General features: G+C 43.4%; 1 protein-coding gene across 6 annotated transcripts in view; it reads right to left on the bottom strand.

Moving 5' to 3' along the window:
* The window catches only part of SNCAIP (synuclein alpha interacting protein), a 155,601-nt gene that overhangs the window by 76,102 nt on the left and 51,586 nt on the right, over window positions 1–27,913 (bottom strand). For all 6 annotated transcript variants that reach the window (XM_032844261.1, XM_032844268.1, XM_032844292.1 and 3 more), the window contains exon 2: window positions 4,139–4,242. In XM_032844261.1, the coding sequence (XP_032700152.1) occupies window positions 4,139–4,195 (57 nt within the window). In that variant the 5' untranslated portion in view covers window positions 4,196–4,242. The remainder of the gene's footprint in view (window positions 1–4,138; window positions 4,243–27,913) is intronic.

Genomic DNA, 27,913 nt, shown 5'->3' with positions numbered 1-27,913 from the left:
GGGTCTCTACTCCAAGTCACTCAGAAGGGGAAGAGTAACATGTCACAGAGTTCTGTATTTAATTCCTGACCCTGTCCCTTATGTACCTATACCCTTGTGAAAGCCAGACGATCTTCCCAAGGCTCAATTTTTTTCATCTGCCAAATGGGATTCCAATAGGAGCCGATGGGAGGCTTTAGCCAAGATACTGGACCCACAGCATGGGGCGCCATGCGTGGTAGAACCCATGTCTGAGCTAGCGGTGAGGTCCCTCCAGAGATGCACAGTTCAGCCTTTGTTTTGTTCAGTCCTGTATCTATTACTATTTTTGGGGAAAGCAAAATGGCCTTCTTACTCAAATACACCCAAGCCTACTAGGAACTAATATTCTGGGATATTTTTCTTTTTTTAAGAGAGAGGTCTGCCTTCCACTGGAGTAAAGAAAGAAATCTGGAAACCCATTTGCGGAGACAGAAGAGCCCTGCTTTGAACTGTGGTGTTTCTGCATGTCGTCATCTCCCTCCCCAACCTGCAGGGATGGGGCAATGTTCGCTCCTTGGAGATGGCAGGGTTACAAGAACGAGCAGTTCAAACCCTGCAGTTTGCAAAGGATGAATGTTATTTTGGGGTCTGGGAAACTTCAAAATAATGTGATTGCCTTCTGGGTTTTGTCTCATTAGGTAAACGCAAAAAAGTTCTAGTTGCTGTTTTGAACCAATACACAGCCTGGGTCTTAATTAAAACAAGAACCACGCTCATGACTGGCGCGGCGGGGGCGGGGGGGGGGCGGGGGGGATCATGAGATAGAAAGCATGGATGGACTACGTCATAGGGCCACAGCTAGAGAATAAGAAGGGCAGTTGCGAACTTGGGCATCTTTTGGGTGAACATCTTTTCCAAATATACTGGGCATTTTCCTCCCTACTCTTCCACTCAACCAGGGAAGAGAAATTAAGGGCTGTGAGAGATGGAGTTTATGGCATCCTAAAAGTGAAGGCATGCTTATGGGGGACTGACTAGGTTCTTTTTACGCCAGTGAATTAACAAGTTGAACACATCTTCATTTTTAAATGTCAGCCTCTGAATAGCTTCCGTTTGACTCTTAAAGCAGTTGTAACATTTACTGCTGTTGGTTTACCTAAAGAGGCTGAGGATAATCATTTCAACATTAAAGAGGTCACCACTGCTTTCCCTAAGAAGTTGTTATCTAAGAACAACACGATTCTGGCACATTTAAGTTACTGACTCGGATCCAATGAAACTATTATAAAATAATCTGCCATGTTCTAGATGTTGCCATATTAGAGCTTCTTTCATTTTATGGGGTCTAAAACAAAACAAAACAAAACAAAACCCCACAAAAAACAGATGGCTTGTGCTCAGTACTACTGACATGTTAAGTCAGGGAATTCTTTGTTGTAGGGGAATTTCTTGTGCATTTTAGGTCGTTCAGAAGCATCCTTGGTGTCTACCCACTAGATGCCAGTGGGACCCCTCCCCAACCAGGACAACCAAAAATGGCTCCAGGAATTGCCAAATGATCGCCTAGGGTGTAGGTAAAAGGACCATTGGACCATTGGACCACTAGACCAAAGGACCAATGCACCCGACAAGGACCACTGCAGTAGACTATACTCACCAAGAGAGTCAGTCAAGTATCGTGCCCAGAGCAGGTATTCCAGAGACAGAGTGCCCTCAATGAGCTGGGTGGTCCTGGACAAGATGGGTAACACCTCCACGCTTTGGTTTTCTTTTCCGTAAAACAAAGGTCATGATGAATTCCTGCCTCACAGGATTGTTGTGAGGATTAAACAAGATAATGCGTCTGCCCATGTGAATACTCGGGAAATGTGAGCCATTACTGTTTCAACCATTCTACACGAGCCATTACTGTTTCAACCATTCTAAGCAGTGTCATTTTTTTTTTCCCTTCTGGTTTCAGTGTAAAGGCAGGTTAAAGAGCCAAACAATAGAAACCTATTTAAAGGGGTAGGAGAAGGCCTGAGTGCAGCAACACAGTTACAGATGGGCGATCTTTATTTATGTTTCCGAGTGGTCAAGTTGTAGAAGCTCAACTCTTACACAATTCTGTATCCCTGATTTACTCAACACTGCCAACTATTGCCTAACGTGCTTTATTATCTTTCAAATGGAGATCCCTAATTCATCAAAATTATAGGCTGCTGCCAGACGATCTTCTGTAAATACAAACGCTCTATTGTATTAAAAAACAAAAACAAACAAACAAAAAAAAACAAAAAAAACCAAAACAGTCCTGACATGATGCCTGGTTTTTCCCCCTTGAGTTCTTTCTTAACCATTGGTCATATAAATATTATTGTTACTAATCACTGAAATAATCACACCAGCTACTTTAAGAGCAACTTACTGTGTGCCAAGCTAAGTGCTCCATTATCAGGTCACCCAGTGCCCAAAACAGCCTTAAAAGTTAGGTGGGTATCTTGGAGAGGCGAAGTTACTATGCTCCCCGTCAGCGAAGAGCAGCAAGACTGGGCCCTAATGCCCTCTTCCAAAGCCTATGCTCTTACATTGCAGCTTCATTTTCAACGCTGAGAGTGACCCTCAGTTCTTCATCATAACACGTTTCTCCTGCTAAGATGGTTTCCACACTCCCTCCACCTCCCCACATGATTCTTTCCTTGCTTCTCTCCATTCAGCTCAAATACCCTGAGGTGAGTGTTGTAAAAGAACCCTGCCCTGAACACTTTTAAGCGTAGTAACTTACTGAGAAAGAGAGAGCAAGAGACAGGAGGGTGCCTGGGTGGCTCAGTGGGTTAAGTCTCTGCCTTCAGCTCAGGTCATTAAGCCTCTGCCTTCAGCTCAGGTCATGATCTCAGGGTTCTGGGATCGAGCCCCGCATCCGGCTCTCTGCTCAGCGGGGAGCCTGCTCCCCCGCCCCCCTGCCTGCCTCTCTGCCTACTTGCAATCTCTCTCTGTTAAACAAGTAAATAAAATATTTAAAACAGAGAGAGAGAGACAGGAACAAACCATGGAAAGGAAGAAACTCACTTCTCGTCAGTCTTGACGAGGATTAACAAAGATTGTCTGGAAGCTAGGATAGGGAGAGACTGAATTCACTGAATTCACTGGTACACAAGGACTCATCCAAGCTTGTTCAAAGCAGGTCATTCATCAGACTAGCCCTAGTAATCCAGTTCTTGCATATGGTATGCAAATTTTACTTCAAAGTGAATGGCGAAGTAGAGAAATGACCCCTTGCCAGAGGTGTGTGAAAACAGCTTATCTTTTTGAGACCATTTTCTAGCAGCGACCCAAAGCTCCAGGCCTGAGAGAGTGATGAAAAGTGGGGTCAGCAACTGTGACCATGGAGGCGCTGGGAAGAAAGGTTAGATGGCTAGCTCAGAAACAGCAGCCTTCGGTTCACACACTCGGAAAGCCCAGTTCGGCTCAGGGCTGAGAAGCCAACATGGCTGCCGGTTGGCTCTGTGACAGAACTGACTGTGTGGCCCGGCGTAAGCCACAATCAGCTCTATGCAGGCGATGTGCGGATGACCCCTGAGAACCACCATGAGGGAAGCTGGAGGCAGCAGGAAGTTGGCAGCTTTTGTGAGAACAAGGAAACTCATCAGCCCGCACAGCTTGACAGGCTTAAGTGGCGCCCTCAGAGGGCAGCCTGTCCAATCCTTATCAAGGCATGATGCTTTCTCAGTATTCCCCACAAAGCGTCCAACCTATGCTTTGACGCCCACAGGAACTGGGAGGATTCCTCTTATTGCTCATCAGTTAATAACTTGGCCATCCTTGTGTCCTTGTGAATGCAAGAGAATGCCGGCCGCGGCAAAGCCAGTCGTATAAAGAGAATTATCCCTGAAGGGTTATAGTCGTGCACTATACGCAGGCACTTTATACATTACTCAGTGAATATTTTGACAAGGAAACAGATTAGGAAGGGAAGAGGAGGATCAGTGAGGTCAAACCCCTCCCCCACCACACACCCCATCAAGTGAGATTCACTTCTCGGTCTACGAGACCCCGAAACCACACTTTGTCTGTCACACGGGATTTCTGCTGTCAACTGCTAAATGCGATTGGGAGAGTTTCGGACCTACAGATAATGCAGCTCACGGAGGTGAAGGCAGAATCCCAACAAGCGTCCCTTGCAAGAAGGGCTACTTACGGATATATCGTCACTGAAGTCAATCTCATCCAAGTCAAGGTATTCGGGTGCTTCCATTATTCCTCTATGCACATTTTGAGTCAAGTCAAATACTTATAAAAGCCCTGGGGAAGACAGAGACAAAAAAGAGAAGTAAAAGGGTTAGCTGTTTTATAACCCGAACTCCCATCTATATAGAAACAAACAAGAATGAGAAGAGTCACTGGGTGCTAGGGCTGCCTTGGAGCACAGGTCTGCTCTCCGGATGGCCCAGCCTGGCTTTTCAGGAATAGGAGCTCAGCTCCTCAGGCTCCCCAGGGAGCACCCAAGGGCCTTTGCTTCACTTCACTTCATCTTTGTTTGCTTATTTTTGCCAGGACAGTAACTCAGGTCAGCCGCTTCCCCAGACACCAATATCAGGACTGACCTAGCCCGCACCTAGAACTTACCACACCCTGGGTAAAAGCAGGGCTTTGGGGATGGGGAGCAAACCTCAAAATCGTAGGATAGTCACCATATTCCAATGTCTACTGCAGGCATATCCTTGGAAGCCATGCATGAAACAGTAAATCCTGGCCCCCCACAGAAATAACCCAAGTACAAGACAGAGACCAACTAACCAATAGTAATGGCTACTTCAGACATTGTAGGATGATGTCCAGCTCACCCCCTGCCCCCCCAAACAGGATCCAGGCATAGATGTAAACCCCAGGGTTTCCCCCTGGCTCTGGGCTTCTCCCAGCATTGCCTGACTGTGCCACAGTGACCTGACACAGGCAGGCGTCAGAATGTCCTCTGTCAGCACTTGCCTCTGGGCTGCCTGTGGCAATCCTTTAAATCTGTCAAGAAAGATATATCACCTCCCAGTTCACTTTCCCATCACTTATCATCATCACCATTGGCGGTGGCAGTGTCACCTAGAGATGTCAAGAACAGAAATATAGATCTCCGGGCAGTGCCTGAGTGCACAGCGTCTCCTGCAGCACCGACTCTGAGAGTGAACGAGATCCCCTTTCCTGTAACTTGTCTTTCTTAATACAGAAACCAAGTCTTCTGTATTCAGACTTGAGCCTCTGAAATAATGTATTCTCTCCTCTTTCTGTTCTCTAATCAAGGGGGTATCTTGATGAGACCGAGAAATAAGATGACTAAGGAATATGTTATTGGAAAGTGAAAATAAATATAGGCTGATGAAAATGGGTTTAATTAATGATGAAAATGGGTTTAAGTAATATAAGATCAAGAGTGTAAAAACGACTCCTTTTGGAGGCATTGCATTGCTTTCTCATTTTGAGATCTTTTTTTTAAGCTATACAAATCGCTTAATTACAATAAATGGGGAGAAAAAAATCACTTGCTATCCATACCTCAAAACCATCAGGTGATTTAATTTCCAGTGTTTGCTTCTCTTCCCACATGTATATACCATTTTTACATTTTTTAAATTTTTTTCTAAAGATTCTATTTATTTATTTGACAGACAGAGATCACAAGCAGGCAGAGAGAGAGGAGAAAACAGGCTCCCTGCTGAGCAGAGAGCCCAATGTGGGGCTCGATCCCAGGACCCTGGGATCACGACCCAAGCTGAAGGCAGAGGCTTTAACCCACTGACCCACCCAGGCACCCCTAAGAAGAGGTTCTTAAGCAAATTGCTTGGAACAAAAATATATCACTTTTCCTCTAATCCTCACAAAGGTTTTCAGAGAAAAATAATGCACACTCACACTTGCAAATTATACAAAATGCCCTTCTCTTCCATTCTGGTGGGTTCTGAGACAATCCAGACTATTTGGATTCTAGCTCATCAGCGGACAGACTTCCTTCGAATCTAGTTTCTTTTCACTACATCTGTACTCTAGGTTGAATGGTTCACCTACAAACTCTATTCCCATGGTCTTGGTGGACACAAGATGACTGTGGGCATCAGGATGGGGTGCAGACAAAAGGACTATCAGCAGAAACATGGGTTCATGGGAGATGAAGCAGGAAATCATGTTTCAAGACTGGGGGTCAAGCGCATCTTTAAATATAAGGACATACAGACTAAGTATAAAATGCATATGAACACGTCTTGACGAAGCAAATTCACAAGGAATCATCAAGCCCCTGTTTGAGGTGTTCTGGCAATACATTCAGCAGTATCCACTCTAGAGCAGCCATTCTAATGGGACATAGCCAGTGGATAATATAGAGCATGACATTAAAGTAGACGATCTTCATGGTTAGACTTGGAGATGGTAGTGAGATTCCTTATTCCGTAAGCCAGAACCCAAGAGTTACAAGAGTTCCAGCTCATGACGGGAAGAGCTGGGCCACTGCCCATATTTATCTCAGTGGGCTGGGTGGTCCAGTCTCAGACAAAGGGGGTCAAGGCATCCAGAACCCTCCTCTCCTCCTAACAGACTTCCACATGCGTCCATCTCTTTAAGATGCCTTATTCTCTCTACCACCCAATTCCTCTTCTCTGGTTTCAGAGCTTCTCTCTTTCAAGAGAGAAGCACTTTGAAAGTGCTACATCCTTGGTTATAAAGTGCAGAAATCTCCATGTTTCACCAACCCAGCCACATTCCTGATATTCATTGCTCCTTTTCAGTAGAGAGTGAGACCACAGGTGTCCCAGTGGGCATTACATTACCTCCACATCTGCCCTTCTGTGGGGCACGTGGCATGCATGGGGACTCCTGAGGAATGAGGGATGAGATGGGAAGGGATGAAGTCAGCTTAGAGCAGTGGCTGAAAATCATCCAACATGATAAAGGAACTAGGCTGGGCGGCCGGTGGTTTTCTCATCCTGCTCTAGTGACACCATCTTGTGCACCCCCGCAAGCCAGCCCATGGTGGAAACCAGCATGTCCCCTTTCCCAACCACATGTTCTAAGGGAATACACAGCTACAGAGGGCACACACCGGAGGCCCGTGAGTGGAGTCTGGCCCACAGATGTGATGTGTCTGGCCCTAACAGTGTTTTTTAAAAAAAGGGATGAGTTGCCAATTTGTAGACCTTGGGTGATTTCACATAAAATTCTGGATTTCTGGCTTTGCTTTAAAAATATCTGAGGCTCTGGCCAACACTGATCCGCATTCCCCATGACAACAGTTGGCTGGAGCTAAGCTGCCTCATAGACAGGCATGTGCTCCCCAGTTCACCAGCTTCCCTTCTTCGGCTCCCCTCACTGAGGACCCCTGCCTGGCCTTGAAGGCATGTGAGTGTTTGATCCGTCAGAGGAATTCAGCATTAAACAATAATTCCCATCACCCACCCCCTTCTGGTATGGGTACCTCCTGCCAAATACTGTTTACTTCATTTGTATTCCAAGATCATATTCGTATTCTAAGATTGTTTTAAATTCTCATGCCACAACAGCAACAAGAAAACGTCTTACACACAAATTACCAGCTTGTTATAATTTGTGCTTTCACAAAGCCTCCATTTTCTCGCCTAGGACTAGAAAAAGAAAACCTTCACACACGTCATCAAATGTCGCAAGGTGGGGATTCGGTTTCCTTCACTGTACAGCTGGAGGAAGGAAGGGTTCTTGCTTTGTTGTGATTGCTGCTATAGACTGACGTGGTGCTACTTCGCTGTTGCAACCAGAGGGAAGGGCACAAGCTGTGTCAAGTGCAAGCCCAAAAGAAAACCAAGGCCATCCACCATCTGGCCACACTAGCAGCTTGGACACAAGAGAGCTAACTTTACACAGGGCCAACAAGAGCGGGTTTACACGTAGGTAAAAAATAGTTTTACGTGAGATTTTTATTGCTGTGCATTGTAGTTGGCCTTGGGCCCCTTTGAGATCTCAAAACCCAGTCATTTATAAATTGCACTGTACCCCGCCTCCATTGGCCCTGACCCTACAAGCTATAGTCACTTGCCCCAGGTTCTCTAAGGTCCCAAAGGCTTTCTTTTCTATTACTTCCCCTCTTCACCCCAATATACCTCTTAGAGGATCTACCTTAGCTACCGTTGACTGACTGAAATCATTCCATTTCAAGCTCAGCTGGGCCTTTCCTTTCTCATTATGGAGGTCAGCCATTTTCAATTTGTTACTCACTTAGGTAGGTAGGTTCTGTGTTGAATATTTTTTTAAGGGTGGGAAGAGATGAAGATGAAAGCAAGTGGGAGAGTAGAGAAAGGTAAAGAAAATATTTTCCAATGGTTAAGTGCTACCAATTTCAGTAGGAAAATCTATAGGAAGGAAAATATTAGAGTGTGGGGACATAGGGCTAGGTGGCTGGGACCTGTATGCTGTCCAGAAGCTGTCGGTGACACATTACCCCTTCCTTTTGGTGTGCCCAAGGTACTGGGAGAAACTCCACCTGAGCTCCAAGCGGATGCCCAGTCAGAGGAGATAAAGGACAACTTAATGAGCACCAACTCTCCACAAAGTCCACAGGATTTTTTCTACTCTCATGGAATTTTGATAAACTGCCAAAAACAGAAGTCTCTCCAGTGGCTATTAAAGTGTACAGAAGGGGCTCATGGCCCTAATGGGTCTATCAACACCATGTCACCTTCTCATAAGAGACCTCAGTGATGGCCCCACTGCTTCCTCTGAGGGAAGATTCAGTCTGGGGAAAGAGCTCAAAGTAATGAGAAGTCCAAATGGATTAAAAAAAAAAAAAAAGGAAGCAAGCAATTTAAAAAAAAATAGCCTTCCCCTGTTCTAGTATTATGCTGATCTTCAGGTGATATTTTTGATTTTTTTGTTGTGACTTGAAAATGCACTCTAAAAGTCATTCCAGATGAAGACTTCCAAAATTCTGTTGGCTAATGGCATCATCAGTGGAAAAAGCTTGAAAGGGCCCACAAAATTTCTGTGAGAAGCTACACTCACTTAAGGTACACATTCTGGTGTGCTTGGCTCATAAAAGGCTCATGGATTTGTGACTACAGTCACACATTACCTCAGTTGCTCTACTGAAGTTCTTCTTAAAATGAATTGCCTCACTCCCTTTTATAGGGAGTCAGCACAAACTCACTCTGAAGGCTCATGTTACACAGATCTCTCCTTTGCTGCCAAAGTCACTATTGCTCCGTTTACCGGTCGACTACGAAGGCCTGGTGATTAAACCGAAGTTGGGCTTGTCAAAATAAATGAGCAGAGGACTCGAAGTGATGAGGTAATCTCTATCGATGTGCGTTACAGCTTCTTTCTTTGCTCTTTAATTCACCGGTACTTGGGAAAACACAGCAGCCTACAGCCCTGCGTGCATGCGCACACACACACATACACACACACACACACACACACATACACACACACAAAACATCAAGAGCCAAATCTGTACTGGGATACATGTTCAGTTTGCAAGCTTACACACAGATATTGGACTTGCTTCCTTTAGTATAACAAGAGCTTCCCCTCCTCCCCCCAAAAAATCACCAAGTACTGGAAAGCACGGGTGGAAAAAAGTGAAATATATGAAATGTCGTCCCCATTTGGCTCAGTAGCTTGGCTGGCAAGGAAGCAACTCATTCCAAATGTTGGATTCGGTTTCTTTTACTCTTTGATTCAGCAGTGGCCAGAAACACGGCAGTCGCTAAATGCCTGGTCCTGAAGCAGAAAAATGATAGAGGCAAGACATTTCTACTGGCAAGAGGCAACTGAAGGGGAGCCAAGAAGTACACACACGGGGTAAGGCGGAAAGCACGAGCTCTGGAGATTTCATCCCCATCTTCATGTAAGGACTCTCTCTGTGTGCACATTCTGCACACCGGCGTGGGGCGTATGGTACAAGGGGACAGAGATAAGAACACAAGCCATTACAGTAAAATGTGGTTCTCACTACGAGAAATGAACCCACAGAAGCCTGAGACACCCAACCCAGACCTTGGAGGTGAGGCAGTCTGTCTGGGACATGTAAGGTCTAAGCTGAACGCTGAGGGACAAGGGTGTGAGTGGTGAGGGGAGCTGGAGGGCTGGAGGAGGTGTCCCAGGCAGTGGTGGCAGCATGGGCAAAGGCTGAAAATGCTCAAACAGAACTTTCAGAAAGACGGATCACATTGATTTCGTACCTACTGCTGTTTTTGCTCCAAAGAAGGAGTTTTGGAGGGTGAAGGCCAGAGTGGTAAGCTGGGGTGGTCGGGGATTATTTCCAAAGCCAGAGTGTAAACACAGCACATTTTCTTGGAATATCACATTTTCCAGCTTGGTTGGAGAAAACACAAGTAAATGTTTGCTATCAAACAAGAGACAACATATTGACGCTGCTCCAGCTCCCAGGGAAGGAGTGTTGCTCTTCCTTTGTGACTGCCCACAGGAATGGTGGTAAGGCAAAGCTCTATACTGGGGTCTGGGTCTGGTGCCCGATCTGGAACAAACTTTATACCCAGGGTCTAAGTGTTTCTACATACCCTCTCCCATTTATGTTTCACAAAGGCTCTGAAAGCCTTTATAATTTCTTCAGAATTTCTTTGGTGGAGATAAAGAAATTGAGGCTCAGAGAGGTTCTCTAATTGCCTCACAGACACACAGCCAGGGTTTTTGATGTTAAGTTTGCTTTTCTCCCTTATTCCAGTTTGCCCCAAACTGCAGGGGTCAGAGTAATACTTTGCCTGTATCAGACATTTGACTTTTTTCAAGTCACCTTTAATTTTTTTTATCGGACTTTATTACAACTCTGTGAAGAGGTAGAGTGTGTGTATCATGAATTGTAGCCATTTCCTTTCTATTTCACAGATGGGAAACACAGGAATGTTTTGGCCCAAATTAAGTACCACTAAGTAGGAGAAAAGCAGCTCAGACAAGCTACTTCCCACTAATTCTGGGACTCTACTGGTTTGCCCTCCAGATCGTTCTGAAACATGGGTATGCCTTTGAACCATCTGGGTCAGAATTCCGTAGACATCCCTAATCCTTCATTGTATCGCTTTGGGGGCTTACAAACTGTAATGCCAAGAAAACGACTTTTCCCCCTACCCAGCAGAATCTCAACAGAAAAAGAGTATATGGATCTTTGTGCACCTAACATTCCTTACCCAAAGAGGTCCCTGAACTGGTCCATAAAACATTATGTTCCACAGCGTTTTGGTTTAATATTTTTACTTCAACCTCAAAGAAAACAATGATGAACGTCTTTTCTGATGTCTTATTAAAAAGGCAAGTAACACAGCCCTCTATTGGAAAACCTCATTCTGGAGATCAGCACTGCTCTGACAAATCCCTACAAAGGTTGGTCTTTTGGTAGTTTAGAGCTCTTGCTTATAGTGTAAAATTCTTGCAAATGGTTTGCAGGTCACTTCATTATTTCTAAAATCTAAATGCTGACCATGAACCAACTTCCAAAGGTTTTAGAGCTTGAAAAGACTTCAGTGGTTAAGCCTAGAGGAAGAGGTACTTTTAAATTGTGGTGTGTGTGTGTGTGTGTGTGTGAGAGAGAGAGAGAGATTTAAAATAAATTTATTATTTGAAAATCTTATTGGAAAGAGGAAGAAAAAGAACCATACTTAGAGGAGCTTCACAAGACAAGAGAATGTGTAACAGAAAAGAGTAGAGATACACCCCTAAACATGAAAATATTATACTGTGTTTGGTTCTGGATGTCCCTTCTTATGAAGATCAGAGGCAAACTGTTCTGTACCAAGACAGAATAAGGAAGTCAGGACAGCTGGGTTTGGAAAGCTATCTCATGTGGCACAGCCAAGGAAGCATCTAAGGTGGAGAAGAGAATCTCCTCTCCCTCTATGACATACACCAAGAGCCACCATGTAAAGGCAAGATTTAATCCCAAGGGTTGATCTTAGAGGAAGTTTTGGGGACACCAATCTCAGCAGACTTCCTCCTAATGGTAACTGGAATGGGCTTAATGGAACAGGCTGCTTTATGAGATCACAACCACGCCAGCAAGAAACTGTTCATCTAGAAGTTTGGAGGGATCCTTTGAGGGTAAAAGATGGGACTCCCATATTTGTAAGGAGGAAGAGACAGCCTCCTAACACAAAGATTCTGTGTGGTGTGAGATGGTAGTGGGAACACCCCTAAAACCGGGGCAGGACCTCAGGACAGTCTTGACCCATCTGGACCTCTCACCTCAGTGCTGCCATGACAATCTCTGTCAAACTTCCCTCAACCTGTCTCATCTACCACCCAGATCCCACAAGGAATGTGAAGGAAATAAGGAGATTGAGAGACAGCAAGAGAATTAAAGAGAATTAATTTTTAAAAGAGAACTGTGATGTTCATTCAGTGAGAATATGATTTACTCTCTGTTGTAGATAAAAACTTATCAATTCTACAAGGACAAAACTATGACCTAATGAGGCCCAAACAAAAAGAAATTATCTGGGAAGAAAAAGGAAACATTTCTAGCACTGGGAAGTTGAACCTGGACATTAGCCAGTCGTGTCTTCCACCGGCTTCTGGAAAGGAACTATGGAATAATTTTGGAACTGGATCCCTTATTCTGTTATGTATAGGAAACTATCCAAATCCAAGTTCCAAATTTTTGGCGCACCTGAAGTGGTCATGCTTTACTTCTGATTTTGCAAAGATTGTTTGATTTCTGCAGTGGATTTGCTTAGCAATTATTATTGAGGGTGGATGGAACACAGATGACAATCTCAATTCCTTTTTAGACGGAAGTAGACATAACAGCAACATGCACGGAGAGTGTTCAAGACTCTATCAGGAGTCGGCCATCTTGGCTGAGTTCTCCTCCCTCCCAGCGTTTGTAAAGATTGAACTCCTGAGCAGCCTTAAACCAGTGTTCTCCAAGTTCAGTCCACAGAAGAATCCCCCAGGAAATTTATTAAAGCAGATTGCTGGGTCCAACCCCAAGGGTTTCTGATTCAATACGTTTGGGTGGGAGCCTGGGAATTTTCATTTCTCACAAGTTCCCAGGTGATGCTGATTGTGCTGGTCCCAGAACCGCACTTGAGAGCTGCTACCTAAGATCGATAGCTCATCCCAGCCCCAGCTACATCTGCACTTAATTAAAAGATGGTGACCTCTTCCCCACATCCTCCATGTCCACAGATGTTAACTTCATTATACAGGACCCATGCCTAGTGCCCTTCTAATTAAACTGCCTCCGTGGACTCCACTGAGCATTTCCCATGAAGACCACCCAGAAAACTAGAAGGCCTTAAGTCTCTGTGTGTGTGTGTGTGTGTCTGTTTTAATTCCCAATGCTATACTAGGGACAGACGCCCGCCTATAAAACCCTACAAAATTTAGGCCTTGGTTACTTTAAAATTTCTTTTCTCCATAGCACTTCATGGCAACAAAGATGTTCTGTTTCTCCTGTTAATGAGATCCAGGTTTATAATTTTAGATGCAGCCTTTACAGAGCAAGAATCTCAATACAGAGATATCCAGTCACAAGAACTACGGTATAATAAACCCCATGTCTACTAATAAAGAAGGAAAATGAAAGAAAAAAATATAAACATCTAATGAGAATTAGCATAAATTCCAATGCTTATACAACATGTACACATCATAAGATATCTAAAATCCTCCCTGAATCTGAAGAAGTCCAAATGGCTATACTGGCTCCCTGTGAAAAATAAAATCCTGGCCATGTTTTTTTTTTTTTTTTTTTTTAAAGATTTTATTTATTTATTTATTTGAGAGAGAGAAAGAGAAGCTAAGCAGGGAGGAGGGGTAGAGGGAGAGGGAGCAGCAGCCCCCCTGCCCCTTGCACTGAGCAGGGAGCCTGATGCGGGGCTCAACCCCAGGACCCTGGGTTCATGACCTGAGCTGAAGGCAGATGCTCAACCAACTGAACCACCCAGGCATCCCACTGGCCATGTATTTTTAATTAATTGTGGTTATAAAGTGCTTATTTTTATTGAATCCAAATCCAGAAATCAGATTACTATGGAGATTTCATCAATTCCTCCAATTAAAACGTACTGACTTAATAACCAAAAGAGGAAATAAACTCTCTATAAAGTGAGTGACTCTTTTTTTCTGAAGAAGAGGATAGTCTGATTTGTAGGTAATTAAGCAAGCCTAGCTCAGTAACCAAATATTTGCACATCGATGCATACACTCAGAGGATGATTAAGCAAGCACTAATTCTTTGATCCAATGCTTTCATCTACCCCTAATTTACTGAAGACTCTTAAAGGAAAATGAATGCAATCTGCTTCCCACTTAGATGAGGTACTATGACTAATAGTGCAAAAATTGAACACTGCATACTTCACGAATGATTTTCAACACGTGGCAAAGCATGTTAAGAAAAACATATGATGGAAACACAAGATTAGTGTCAAGTACCGATAGGAATTCAGCGAGGAAGTATTAGCCTTAGCTTCAACGATACCCTGTTTTCGAAAGCAATACCTGGCCGAGGGTAAATACTTATTATTTGTTACGTAGAGTTTATTTCCAGACTGTGACTCTTGCTCGCTCACTTTGGAATTTCTACATTCAAAATCTCGGTCTTGTCCCCAATGACAAATGTCCTGATGACTGTTCTTTAGCTTTTAAAAACTTCGTGTTCACGTTACCTTCTTGCCATTTCCCCCGGAGCTCTGCTTTCAGAGAGGAGGGGATCTTTGAGCCCCTTTGCAAAAACTGTCTAGTGATGACGGCTAGGGAAGCCTCAGCTGCACCTTCCCAGGCCAGGGTCCATTTCCCAGGGATGAAAAGCAAGTTCTTGAAAATGACGGTTACCAGAGCAGAGCGAGTGGGAAGTGATGGTTGAAACAGATGATGGGGATTAAGGAGCACACTTGTTGTGATGAGCGCAGGGTGATGTATGGACCTGCCGGACCTCGCTATCATACACCTGAAACTAATAGAACACTGTATGTTACCTATACTGGAATTAACAAGAAAAAGTAATTAAAAAAAAAAAAAAGAAAGAAACTGAGTTCTTTGCCACTAAGCGTAGGGAGAAAGAATAACCTCTCCAGGTGGAGGTGTGAGTCTTTCCTCTCTGGGACCACAGAAGGATACGAACTTCATTCTGTAGTGCACCAACATGAGCAGGAAAGGACTCAGAGCTGAGAAGCCTGAAGAGAGAGCTGTGAGAACAGCTGGAAAAAAGACACAGGCTGCTAAGTCTTTTAAGAAATAGACTAAGATAAAGTGAGAAATCCAAAGTGGAGTGATCAGCCACATTAATAAAATACTGAACTTGGCCCCTCTAAGAATTTCAACTTCTGAATCATCATCTCCCAACCAGATGTTGCCATATGTCATTTTCTTTCTTTCCAAAAGGAGAACAGACATCCAGAAACAGACAAAGACTAAGGTGGCTAAAGGAAGAATATCAATCAGAGCTAAAAATATTTTCCCATAGTAAAACTCCACCAGCCAGTTTCCATAGTCAATTAGACAATCCACGTAAATCCTATTAGGAGACAAGGGGTCTGTATCATTTCCTGCACTGTGGTGCTCTGATTTTCTAGCGTACAGTAAAACCGGGAGGTACACCGCCAACCCAGCCCCCCCAAGGGCACACAGCACCTTCCAAGAACGTTTCGGATGATTGGGGTTGGGTGCCTCACTCAAGGGGTGGACAGCGTGGTAAAGCTTCCAGTGGTAGAACAAGGCAAAGTGCAACACGAACCAGATGGCCAGCGAAGTTGTCAGGGAAGCTGTGAAGTGCACTACTTTGCAGCCTGCAAAATCCAACATGAAACCGGAAGAATAAATAATTTTCAGGACATTCACCACCAAGTTTTTCAGGAGGTGGACAAACACAAGGCTGAAAATCAGGAGGAAGGACATCTGTAAACGCCTGGCGGTACACTTCCTTGTGGAATAAAATAAACACACGTTTCCAACCACGCTCACGAGGATTAGGAGGGTGCAAACAACGATCTCAAGCACGTTGGCAGATGGCTTCATGGTCAATGACCAACTGGTTATCATGGATGTCTTCTCTTAAGTCATTAGGTGTTTGGAAAACGTTTTAGCAAGAAGACCTGGGCTTTTTTAGTCCACTAGGCTGGCAAAGCTGGTTGGTGGCAGAACATCAACTCTGATCATCCTAACAGTTGTGAGGTGTCTGTGATAGCGTCCCACTGGCCCCAGTGATGATGGGCGGCGGAAAACAGAACAGCTTTACAAGGGGAGTTTGTTTTATCATCTCCGGGGACTTAACTGCGATGAGAAAGTTCCAGATGTCCTCACTTAATTAAAGATTCTTGGAAATCTATTTATAGCCACCATAACGCAATTTCTTAGATAGCACGTGGTACAGTTTTTTGACGACCATAGGGGAGAAAATGACATTAAACTTGGGACTGCAAAGGAAAGGTGGCCAGTGGTTGAAATGACTGTCTATGCTCATGGGGAAAAAAAAAAATCAAAGAAATGAGCTATCTGAATAATAGGAATTCCGAATAACAAAATGACCAATGACCAGTGATGATAACAAGACAGCTTCATGAGGTATGGCAGTTTTCTAGTACCTCTACTGTTTTTACAAAGCAGGAATACTATTATCTATCCTGAAGATCTCATGGCATTGTTGACATAATGAAGGAGATGTTAGGAAATATTCTCAGTTACAGTAGGGAAGGTAATAAAGAAGGGAAGAAGGAAGGAAGGGGGGAGAAAAAGGAGGGCGGGAGAGAGAACACGAGGAGGATACTTTCATAAACATGGGCATTATGTCCATGACCAAATTTCCCAACTATTGCTTAAAGAAACATTCTGACAGTTGGGAAGCGATTAAGTGGACCCATCCACTTCCCCATCCCCCAGTGCACAGAAGTCTGGAAAAGACTTCTGTCCTAGGAATGTCTGGAGAGCAAAAGAACAAGGACAGAAGAATAACGCTGGAACACGTCGCTCAAGAATTTAGCCATTAATTCATTCCTGGATGAATTCTGTTGTCTAAGCATGTAGTAATGCTCTGTGCTGGGGACAAACTACTTTCCCTCCACTTCTACATTCTGCTGCCAAGCATCCCATTCCCTACGGTCCCAGCTCATGCTTCAGTCTGCCTCAGTGGTTTATGCGGCCCAGCCTGCCCTTACTTGAGCAACCACGCACAACCAGCTTCATACTGGGAGCTTGACACTGGGTATGCTGCGAGTACTGACACCACACAAATTATCAAATGCTACAAATCAGGGCTTTCGATGAGAGGACAGGACTATACTAGAACAACACTGGCCTGAGCAAAAAATCCAGATCCGGGAGATAAGAGATGGGCAGATTATCTATCTAAGGATTAGATCGGTATTTGGTACTCACCAAATGCCTTCAGTAAGGATATGTGTAAAAGGTTTATGGCAGCATGCAGGTGAGAAAGCTTCCAGGGGCTGGGTGGGAGGAGAGTGGTGTTTGGGGAACTGACCCTTCCTATTAACCCCCTTATCCCTAATTGGTTCTGAAGACAGGTAGAGCCACCTCAGAATCCTCACACCACATTTTTCCTCCCTGAAACATATCCATTAACTCAGCATTATTTACACTCTGTCAAACAGCGCCCCTGAGTTTCTTATGATGCTAGTAATAATAACACTGGTAAAAATAACAGTAATGACACAATTACAAGGCTCACATCCACTAACATTTCTCTGACACCAATTTGAGCCAGACACCATGTTGGTGTGTTCCTTTATAAATTGAATCTTATTTAAAACCTAAAATTCTTGTTTTACTGAGTAAATAGAGGACCAGTCTAGAAAGTAAATTGCTCAAAGCTACTGAGTAATGGAGACAGGAATCAACGCCACGTATGAAAGATTCCCAAAGCACTGGCTCTCAGTCACTATCTTCACATGTGCTGTCAGACTATGGATTCTCCGTGGACTATTCTCTATCTTCCCCAAAGGCTTTACCGTAGACACTCCCACCATGGAGCGCCTCTACGCAAATCCTTTAGAGAAGAGTTTCCTCAGGTTTATAATGTAAGTCATGCAGATTTTTAGAGGCAATGGTTTTCCCTCCTCCAAGGCCACACATTTCAGGCACTTAGACTTCCAGATCCATAAAGATCTTGAAATATTCTGCACACTGGTCCCTGCTGCCTGACTGGAACAGAGGAAGTCTCTCTCCAGCACTAGTGAGCCCCCTGTACTCCTTATTTGTGTTTAAAGAGGCACAATGACCACCTGGAATGAATTTGGAGAGCAAAGAAGAACCGCCCTAAACAGCAGACAAAATATAGTCATGAGACTATAATCATAATTCGAGATTTGATCTGGGGATAATACACTAAGAAATTGTCTATGTGACGCCATTTCTCAAATATGCCCAAATAGTAACAATTGATGGCCAATAACACTGACTTTTCAGAGCTGAGGGCTCAGGGTAAAAAAATGTTTTATAAACCCCCACAGCCCCCCAAAATAAAGGCTTACATAAACATTTTTTGGTTTTCAAAAGATTAGCAAACATGTAATACATTCCTTTGCATTAGAGCGAAAGTGTAAAACGTGTCATTTTTTTCTCCCCTTCAAGGTTATTTCCATACTAGAAAACAGCATACATTAAAATATAAGGGGTGTAGGGGCGCCTGGGTGACTCAGTGGTTAAAGCCTCTGCCTTCAGCTCAGGTCATGATCCCAGCGTCCTGGGATCGAGCCCCACATCGGGCTCTCTGCTCAGCAGGGAGCCTGCTTCCTCCTCTCTCTCTACCTGTCTCTCTGCCTACTTGTGATCTGTCTGTCAAAAAAAAAAGGGGGGGGGAGTAAACAATTTTGGTGAATATCGTCTAGATGGATGGATAGTACTCTTCTTTACCAATGGCACAGAAGGGCTGAAGAGATGTCTTCTTAAGACAGAAAAATCACATGGCTGAGAATGTCCACTGCCACTGTCCCTGCCTTTGAGAGGCAAAAAATGGTCTAGTCATGTGTAATATATTATATATATTTATATATATATATATGTAATAGAATATAACAGGATATATATGTAATATATGTAATACAACAGAATATATATACTGTATTACATATACATACACACATTAAATATGCTAGGTCATTTGTCCTAAGACGTATTTTATAGGTAATTATTAATCATGCATAAATAACACACCATACAAGATAAACAAGGACAAGAATAAGACATTCAGAGAAAGGGACTCTCGTGGGCATGGCTATTTTTTTTTTTTTTTTCATTCTCCAGTTCATAAAAAAGGAAAAGGCAGCTGGGACAAGCGAAGTGCTTGCGGAAACTGGCAGCAACAGGTGGATTTGTTCCAGAACTTTTGCTTCCAACGGCTCTTTGTAAAAGGGAAGCAAGGGGAAAAAACTGCCTGAATTGTGAGGCAGTGGTGCTAAGAAGCCGGGGGGCCAAGTCCAGGGAGCCCCACTGGCTGCAGCAAGGAGCTCCTGACTGTGCAAAGCCCATTTCGCAGAGGCAGCACGGGGCCAGTGCAGCACAGAACTGGGGGGGGCCGGCTGTAAACCTGCATCTTCCACCTGGGGAGGTAATGGTCACGTGTGCATTTCAAGGAGGGAAGGGGAAAAAGTCTTCCTTTGGAAATGAGTCCCTGCTTTTGCCAATCCAGCCTCACAGAGGTCCCTGGAGAACTGAGGAGTTCAAAGGTTCTCCACGGCTTCCATTTACTTTGGCGTTAGATTTAACAGAAAAAGAAAGAAGGGGGGAAATGTATATGGCCCAGGCTGTTTTCCAAATCACAAACTGCTCGAGTTATTTAGATTTTCCTTAAGCTCCCAATCACATGTGGAGCGGTTCAGATGTCAATGCTTTCCGTGTGGCTTAGGGCAATCTAGGTTTCCTCAAACACACATATGCAGTTCTAATATTAAAGACTGGGATTCAAAAGTCTCAAAGTACTTCGGGTTCCCCTTGATTAGAGACTGCTGTTACTTTAGGCGATATTGGTTCGGAGGAGGACAAAAAAAAAAAAATACAGAAAACACACGGCCTTCAATTGGACGTTAGATTCTCACAGTAGCGCTAAGATAAACAAACTTTGCAGGCTGAGGGAAGGGCATTTATTCCTTTAAATTGAGTATGTAATATAAATAAATGTCTTCTAAGACGAGATGCCTGAAACTTGATTCTAAGTCTGAATCTATACAAGAGCACTAATTCATTTCAATGAAGATCCATAGAGCGCATATGGGGAAAGGCACGCCTTCTGGAAAGCCGGGGCTGGTCTAACCAAGCAGCATAATTCACTAAGTCACAGAAAGCTGCTGCTTGAAATTGTCTGATTTGTCCACTAGCCAGGAGCAAACTGATATTTGCATTTTTATATAGAGCAAAATGGAGAGGATTACCAAATCTTTTGCCTTGTAATCGATGGCTGCCTGAAGTTCTGTTCAATTCTCTATAAGGCAGTGATTTTGCGACCAGCCCGGTAGGACTAAAACCCCCTAGCTCCAAATTAGAAGTGAATGGAATGGAACTTCAGGCTGGTTGGGGTCAGAGCAATTAAATGGTAATTGCCTTTTAGATACATTAATGTTGCTAATTATATTAGTGCGCTAAGTGCTGGGAAATGTGGGTAAGAGCTCCAGGCCACTGGGGCAGGGAAAGGCAGAAAAGATTGATTAAGGCTGGCACTGAGCTCAGTCCTTCACACACAAGTTTTCTCCTGAAATCCTCCCCATAACCTACAAGGTATTATTAGCTTCAATAATCCCGAGTAACCTATCCAGCTGGTTCCTGCTGAGACATCCCCAAATCAGGAATCCCCCAACAGCAGTGTGGTTCCGCAGAGCACTGGGTGGGCAGGGCATTGAGTCAGAACGGGGAGAAATACTGGATTTAAAGGCTCGAAGAAATTTGGGAGCAGGGAAAGAGGAGAGAATCTGAGAACTAGGCCTTGATGAAAAGTCCACAAGTGTAAGGCCCCCGGTGGCACCGTTCCTTGCTGTATGTGGATAGGAAGAGCCCAGGGTTGAAAGGCTCTGTGGGCCGAATCTGGGGAAGGCATGACATGAGAACACAGAAGCCTGGTTGTCAGTGGACAAACTACCAACATAAGAAGAGGACCAGCTTTCTGGGGAACAGGGCTGTTGCTCAGCCCCTCAATGCCAGAGGTGCCAGAGGAGAGACCCCCGGCTGTCTGGGGTGGAAAGGCCTAGTCAACTGGAGAGTAGTGTGGAGTGGGGCTGTATCTATCTGACACTCTTCAGGCCAGGCTATGAGAACGACAAAGGCTGTCCCTAGAACTTGGAGGCCAGAAGCCTGGCTTCAGTCATGAATGGATCGTGAGAGCTCTGTGGAGGTGTAGCTGCTCTGAGTCTCAGGCTCCCAATGAGGAGTTTCCAAGACACAATGAAATATATCTAGCCGTGTGTGTGTGTGTGTGTGTGTCTAAGTGTACAAGTGCATACAAATGCATACAGCTAGGTTTGTATGTATGGGTACATTTTTGTTGACACACACAGCTATGGGGCAATCACAGAGTCAATGAGATTGTGAACCCAGTCTGAAGGTGCTCTACAACCATGGGTGTTCTGAGTATTTATGTCCTAAAATCATATAGTCGTGAAGGTGCCTTCTGCTTGTAAGTGGAAGGGGTTACATGGGTTCATGGCTGAAGACTGGACTTCTGGATGCACAGTTTTCGCAGCATAGGGCTAAGTTCCTTGGCAAGCAGCTGCAGAAAATTCCCCCGACCTTCTTCAGGCCCGACTCCAGCCCTGAGACCCTGGGTCTCTGTCTCTACTAAGTTCTTTGAAGATAAAGCCCATCTCTGACTATATGGCACCTGACCACACACATCCTCAAGTCCCACCAACACCACACGTAAGACCCATCCTGGCTCTGGATTCCACCCCACCTTTTCCCTCCTCTTGTCCAAACTTCTCAAAAGCGGCATCTACTTTCACACTTGCCACTTTCCCGTGTTCTTTGACTTAACTCCCCATGTTTGAGTTTCTACTGCTTTTTTTTTTTTCAACTAAAAATGCCTTAGAAAAAGATCAGCTCCTAAATACTAAATCCAATATCCCATGGACCTGTCTGACATTCTTTCTCTTTTTCCTTCACAGCTCCAATATTTTGCTCCCTGTGCGTCCAAAGTCTCGGTCCACATCCCACTCAACGACTGACCCCTATACATATAGCCAGCCACCTGCTCTTTGATATCCCTCCTTGGCTTTCCCACAGGTCTCCGACTCAAACAACCTGACTTGGGATACCATCCTCCTTTGCTCAGCTAAGGTTAGAGACTTGGGTATTACCCCTGGTCCCGTTCTCTCCCTCACCTGACATTCACTCATCCTTTCAATTAAGTTTTTATCCTTTCCATCCTTCTGACCCCTTCTTATATAGCTTCGTCTCCTTGTTTCTTACTTGAATGCATGGAGAAGGACAAAAATATAAGCCAAAATATTAGTACACTTTTATTCTTCAAAATCATTCTCTGTGTCTACCCAGCCATCCAGTGATTTAAAACACAAAGATGGCCTACTGAAAATGCTTGAGTGTCTTCCCACTGCTTAGGAGACAGATGGCCCATTCCTCCATAGTCATAAGGAGCCAACCCCGCTGGGGGCCTCTGACCAACCACTGGCTCACATGGAAACTTTAAGAACACCAAATGAGAGTCTGTGCATATCCTGTGCTCTTCCATGTCCTGGGGTTTGGGCTGATGCTACTATCTCTGTGTACATCCCCCGCTTCTTGGGACCACCTCAAAATGTCCAAACCCCCACCTCTGGCTTTTCATTTGCCAATGAAGAGTGCACTCATTTGCCTATTTATTCTCAGATCCACTCTCTCGGAAACAACTGTATTTCTTAAGCTCTTTGCCAGGTTAGGCAAACAGTGGGGTTGGGCAGAAGATTAGAGGTAGAGAGGAGGACTTGGTAAGTGTCTGTCTATTTATATATATCTATATCACACACGCAGACACACACACGCAGACACACACAGACACACACACATATACACACACACACACACACACTTGTCTTGGTACAGGCAGTATCTCCTACATGCCATCAGCTCCTACAAGGCAGGCACTATTAGCACCATTTGCACTCTCACTTGCACTAGAAGGCACAGTCACCCTAACTGGAAGGTGGTAACAGACCTTCTTCGTTTGCCCTTTCAGCCCAAGGAGTGGTGGTGGCCTCTCTGCCTTTGCTGATCTCAGGACAGCTCTATCTTGCATAGTTTGGTGTTTCAGCTCTTCCAGCAATGAAGTAACCAAAGCCCTATTTTGGAATATCTACAGTAGTTTCTGTTTGTTGTTGTTTGACCAGTTCACTGTGTTTACCCTTTAAACAAACATACTTTCAAAGACTTATGTTGGGGGTGACTTGGGAAGTAACTCCTAAGAAGTGTCCAAGTCTGCACCTGACGTCAAGTTCAGAGTACCTCCCTGCCTTTTCCTCTGTGTAAAATTCCTGAGCAAATTACATTCAGTACGTATAGCAACTTAATACTATTATCTTCTCATGTATCTGTCTCCTTCCTGATGAGGTCCTTTGTCTTGTCCACCATAAGCCACAGTGCTCAGCACATACTGTGGCATATGGAAGGCACTCAAGAATTTATTGAATGAATAAAAAGTCCACTGAATGAAGCAGTGAAACCAAATAGGGTTATTTTTGTAAGAAGCCAACTTTAGTTTAGCCACAGAAGGCATACAAAATTTTCTGTACCAGTATTACAGAAAGTCTTGCCACAAAACAAATCATAGTTTAATATAGTTAAAGTAAATATAAGGCATAATTGCATTTTGGGGAAGGGCATGAATGATAAAATCAAAGTCATTATTCCAAAAAACCTAGGGTTCATGGTTTGAAATAGTTTACAGAGAGAATTGGAAAAAGTAAGAAAAAGATGGAGATTTGACAACAGTGAACTTACCAAACAAAGCTGACCAGACAAGGGTCAGGGGAGGGCAACAAAGCAGGCAGGAATCAAAGCGGGGGAAAAGCCACCAGTAAGAATGACCAGTTCTTCTGAGAATCATTTTAAGTTCAAACTCTAGTCTCATCCAAATGTTTTACGTTACCTCTTTTTACTACTATTCTCTTTTGTGTTTCCTTTCCTTGGTGAATACCACTGAAGACTATTATTTTTAAAATTATTGAATAGAAAGAAACTTCCTCAAGTTAATAATATTTACAAAACTCTGCATCAAGCAACAATATCCTCCCTCACCACTACTTTTCAACATTGTTCTGCAAGTCTTACCTAATGCAACTAGACGAGGGAAATAAAAATTTACACAGATTGGAAAGAAAGAAAACTGTGTCCATTTAGGAAATCTGAAAGAATTGACAGAAAACTCCTAGAATAAGCAGTTGTGGCAGAGCTGCAGGATATAAGGTTAATATGTTATTTATAATATACCAGCAACGAACCAGTGGAATTTGAAATTAAAAAGACAGGATTACTTACATTAACACCCCTAAAATGAAATACTTAGATATAAATCTAATAAAGTATGGGGTGCCTGGGTGGCTTGGTTACTTAAGTGGCTGCCTTCAGCTCAGGTCATGATCCCAGGATCCTGGGATCGAGTCCCACATCAAGTTTCCTGATCAGTGGGGAGTCTGCTTCTCCCTCTCCCTCTGCCCCTCCCCCTGCTTGTGCTCTCTAGCTTGCTCACTGTCTCAAATAAATAAAATTTTAAAAAATATTTAAAATCTAATAAAGTATGTACAATATCTAAGGAAAACTACAAAATACTAATGAACAAAATTAAAGAACTACATAAATGGACAGATAGTCCATATTTATGGATAGGAAGACTCAACATTGTCAAGATGTCAGTTCCTCCCAACTTGATCTATAGATTCTATGCAACTACAAACAAGACTCCAAAAAGTTATTTTGTGGGTACTAATGAACTAGTTCTAAAATCTATATGGAGAGGCAAAAGACCCAGAATAGCCAACACAATATTGAAAGAAAGGAACAAAGTGGGAGGACTGACATTACCTGACTTGAGGACTTATTATTAAGCCATAGTAATCATGATAGCATGGTACTGGCAAAGAGAATATATAGATCAACAGAACAGAATAGTTAGCCCAGAAATAGGTCCACATGAATACAGTTAATTAATCTTTGACAAAGAAGAAAGGCAATACAATGAATAAAAGGTAGTCTTTTCAACAACCAGTGCTGGAGCAACTGGACATCCACATGCAAAAAACCTAATCTACGTAGAAACCTTATCCTTCATAAAAATTAATTCAAGATGGGGTGCCTGGGCGGCTCAGTGAGTTAAGCCTCTGCCTTCGGTTCAGGTCATGATCTCAGGGTCCTGGGTTAAAGCCCCACATCGGCTCTCTGTTCAGCAGGGAGCCTGCTTCCCCCTCTCTCTGCCTAACTCTCTGCCTACTTGTGATCTCTCTCTGTCAAATAAATAAATAAAATCTTTTGAAAAATTAATTCAAGATGGATCACAGTGAATGTAAAATGCAAAACTATGAAACTCTTGGAAGGTAACATAGAGGAAAACCTAGATAACCTTGGGTATGGTGATACTTTTTAGCTAAGACACCAAAGGCACAATCCATAAAAGAGATCACTGATAAACTGGACTTCATTAAAATTAAATACTTCTGTGAAAGGCTGTTCCCACAGAATGATAAGACAAGCACCACACTGGAAGAGAATATTTGTGTAAGACACGTCTGAGAAAGCACTGCTGTCCAAAATGCCAAAGCACTCTTGAAACTCAACAATACAAAAAGTAAACAACCATTAAAAAATGGACCAAAGATCTTTAAAGACATCTCACCAAAGAAGATACACAGATGGCAAGTAAACATATGAAAAAATGCCCCATATCATACGGTATCAGGAAAATGACATTCAGATAATGATGAGATACCTTCACACACCTACTAGAATGGCCTAATCCAGAACACTGACAACACCCAATGCTGGCAAGGATGTGGAGCAACAGGAACTTTCATTCAATGGTGGTGGGAATGCAAAACGGTACAGCCCTACTGGAAGACAGTTTGGCAGTATGTTACAAAACTAAGCATATTCTTACCATGAGATCCAACAATTCTGCTCCTCGATATTTACCTACAGAAGTGGAAAACAATGTCCACGCAAAAATCTGCTTGGGGATGTTTATAGCAGCTTTACTCACAATTCCAAAACTTTGAAGGCATGAAGATGTCCTTCAGTAGGTGAATGGATAAATAAGCTAGGGTACATTCACATAATGGGAAATAATTCGGCACTAAAAACAAATGAGCTCTCAAGCCATCAGAGGACACGGAGGAACTTTAAATGCATATTACTAAATGAAAGAAGCCAATCCGGAAGTCTATATTCTGGGTGATCCTAACCATTTGACATGATGAAAAAGCAGAACTATAAAAAATTCAGTGGCTGCCAGGGGTGTGAGGTACTGGGAGAGGGATAAGTGGCCAGAGCACAGAAGATTTATAAAGGAGTGAAAACAGTCTGTATGATTCTCTAATTGTGGATACATGTCATTATACAATACCAAGAGTGTAAGATAAAAACCATGGATTTTGGATACTTAGGATGTGTCAACGTAGGTTCAACAGTTGTTAACAAATGTGCCACTCCGGTGGGGGATGCTGGTAATGGGGGAGACTAGGCATGTATGGTGGCAGGGGGTACACAGGAAATCTCTCTAGATTCCTGCCAATTTTGCTGCGAACCTAAAACTTTTCTAAAAAAAATAAGAAGTACTTAGAAACATAGTGATTGCCTGGTACAATCTTATCAGTTTACAAATTAAGGAAATTACATCTAAAATTGCTTAAGGCCTAGCACAACTTCCTAAGTTGTGTTGGGAGGAGAGAACATATCTCCTGAGTTGTTCTGCCTGCTGCATATTTTGAATTTATTGAAAATTAAATAATTAAATAAACAAATAATAGTAATACAAATAAGTGAAATAAAATCAGTGGGTAAATTTATTTGACATTAAAGCAACATGACTTAAAGTTGACTGCTACCCATACATTCACACCAAAACACCTAATGAAGTCATTAACGAGACATCCATCGAGACAGGGGTCCCATTCTCCTCACAAGCAGTCATAGGACATGTTGATCCAAACAAAACGTTTTGAATACAATTTTCTAGACCGTACATCCAAAGTCTCACATCTACATCAACACCTGAGCAAGAAGTTAAATACAGATATTTACTTTATTAGATATATTTTATGTAGTGTCTCCTTAGGAAAATTTTCAGCTTCAAACCATTTTAAATTAATCAAGAAACGTTCTTTAACTCCTCATCAGTTTGCAGTACTGTTCTAGGTGTTATGGAAAATCGGGCTTTTGTTTTCTTCCTTCCTTTTCCTTCTGTACCTAAATCATGTTGGGATTCTCAATTTCAATGCCCATGTTTTGTTCTAGTTCTACTCCCAATTTCCCTTTTCCTGGGCCCACTCTTCCAGGTGAGGTACTTCAAAGGGAGCTAATTTCAACCACTGGGGTCCCAACCAATCTCAGCCGCCTTCCACAGGGTCTCAGGAAGAGCTCTGTCACTTCCAGACCAAGACCCTTGCAGGAAGCACTGCCACCTGGTAGAGCAGACAAGACAACAGGGGACTAACTGGATTGCTCATATTCTGTGAAAGCAAGTCAGTGAAATTAACAACAGAAACCGTGATACCTAGAAATGCAATGTTTTAAACAGAGATTCCTTCCCTCTTAGACACATCTTTCTTCTGGGTCTCAAACCCTTGTTGAGCTTTTCAAACCCTTTCCCCCCAGGTGCAGCTGGCCATGGCCAGCTGCATGCTGTAATTCATTTGCATGTGTTTGCTGTATCATTGTTAGGGGAGGGAGGCATCGCCAAGGCCACTGAGTATGGCTCACGCTCTGTTCCGCCCCAGTTGGACCTCTGTTTCATTCGTCAAACTCTAATTGAGTCCCTGGCTCACGGGAATGTCGCTGAACTTAACAAAGGAAAAACCTGGCTCTC

The sequence above is a fragment of the Lontra canadensis genome, unplaced genomic scaffold, assembly GCF_010015895.1.
Source record: "Lontra canadensis isolate GAN:19392208 unplaced genomic scaffold, GSC_riverotter_1.0 scaffold4, whole genome shotgun sequence".
Classification (NCBI taxonomy): Eukaryota; Metazoa; Chordata; class Mammalia; order Carnivora; family Mustelidae; genus Lontra; species Lontra canadensis.
Note: the sequence above shows the minus strand (reverse complement) of the source record. Positions and strands in the feature narration are given on the sequence as shown.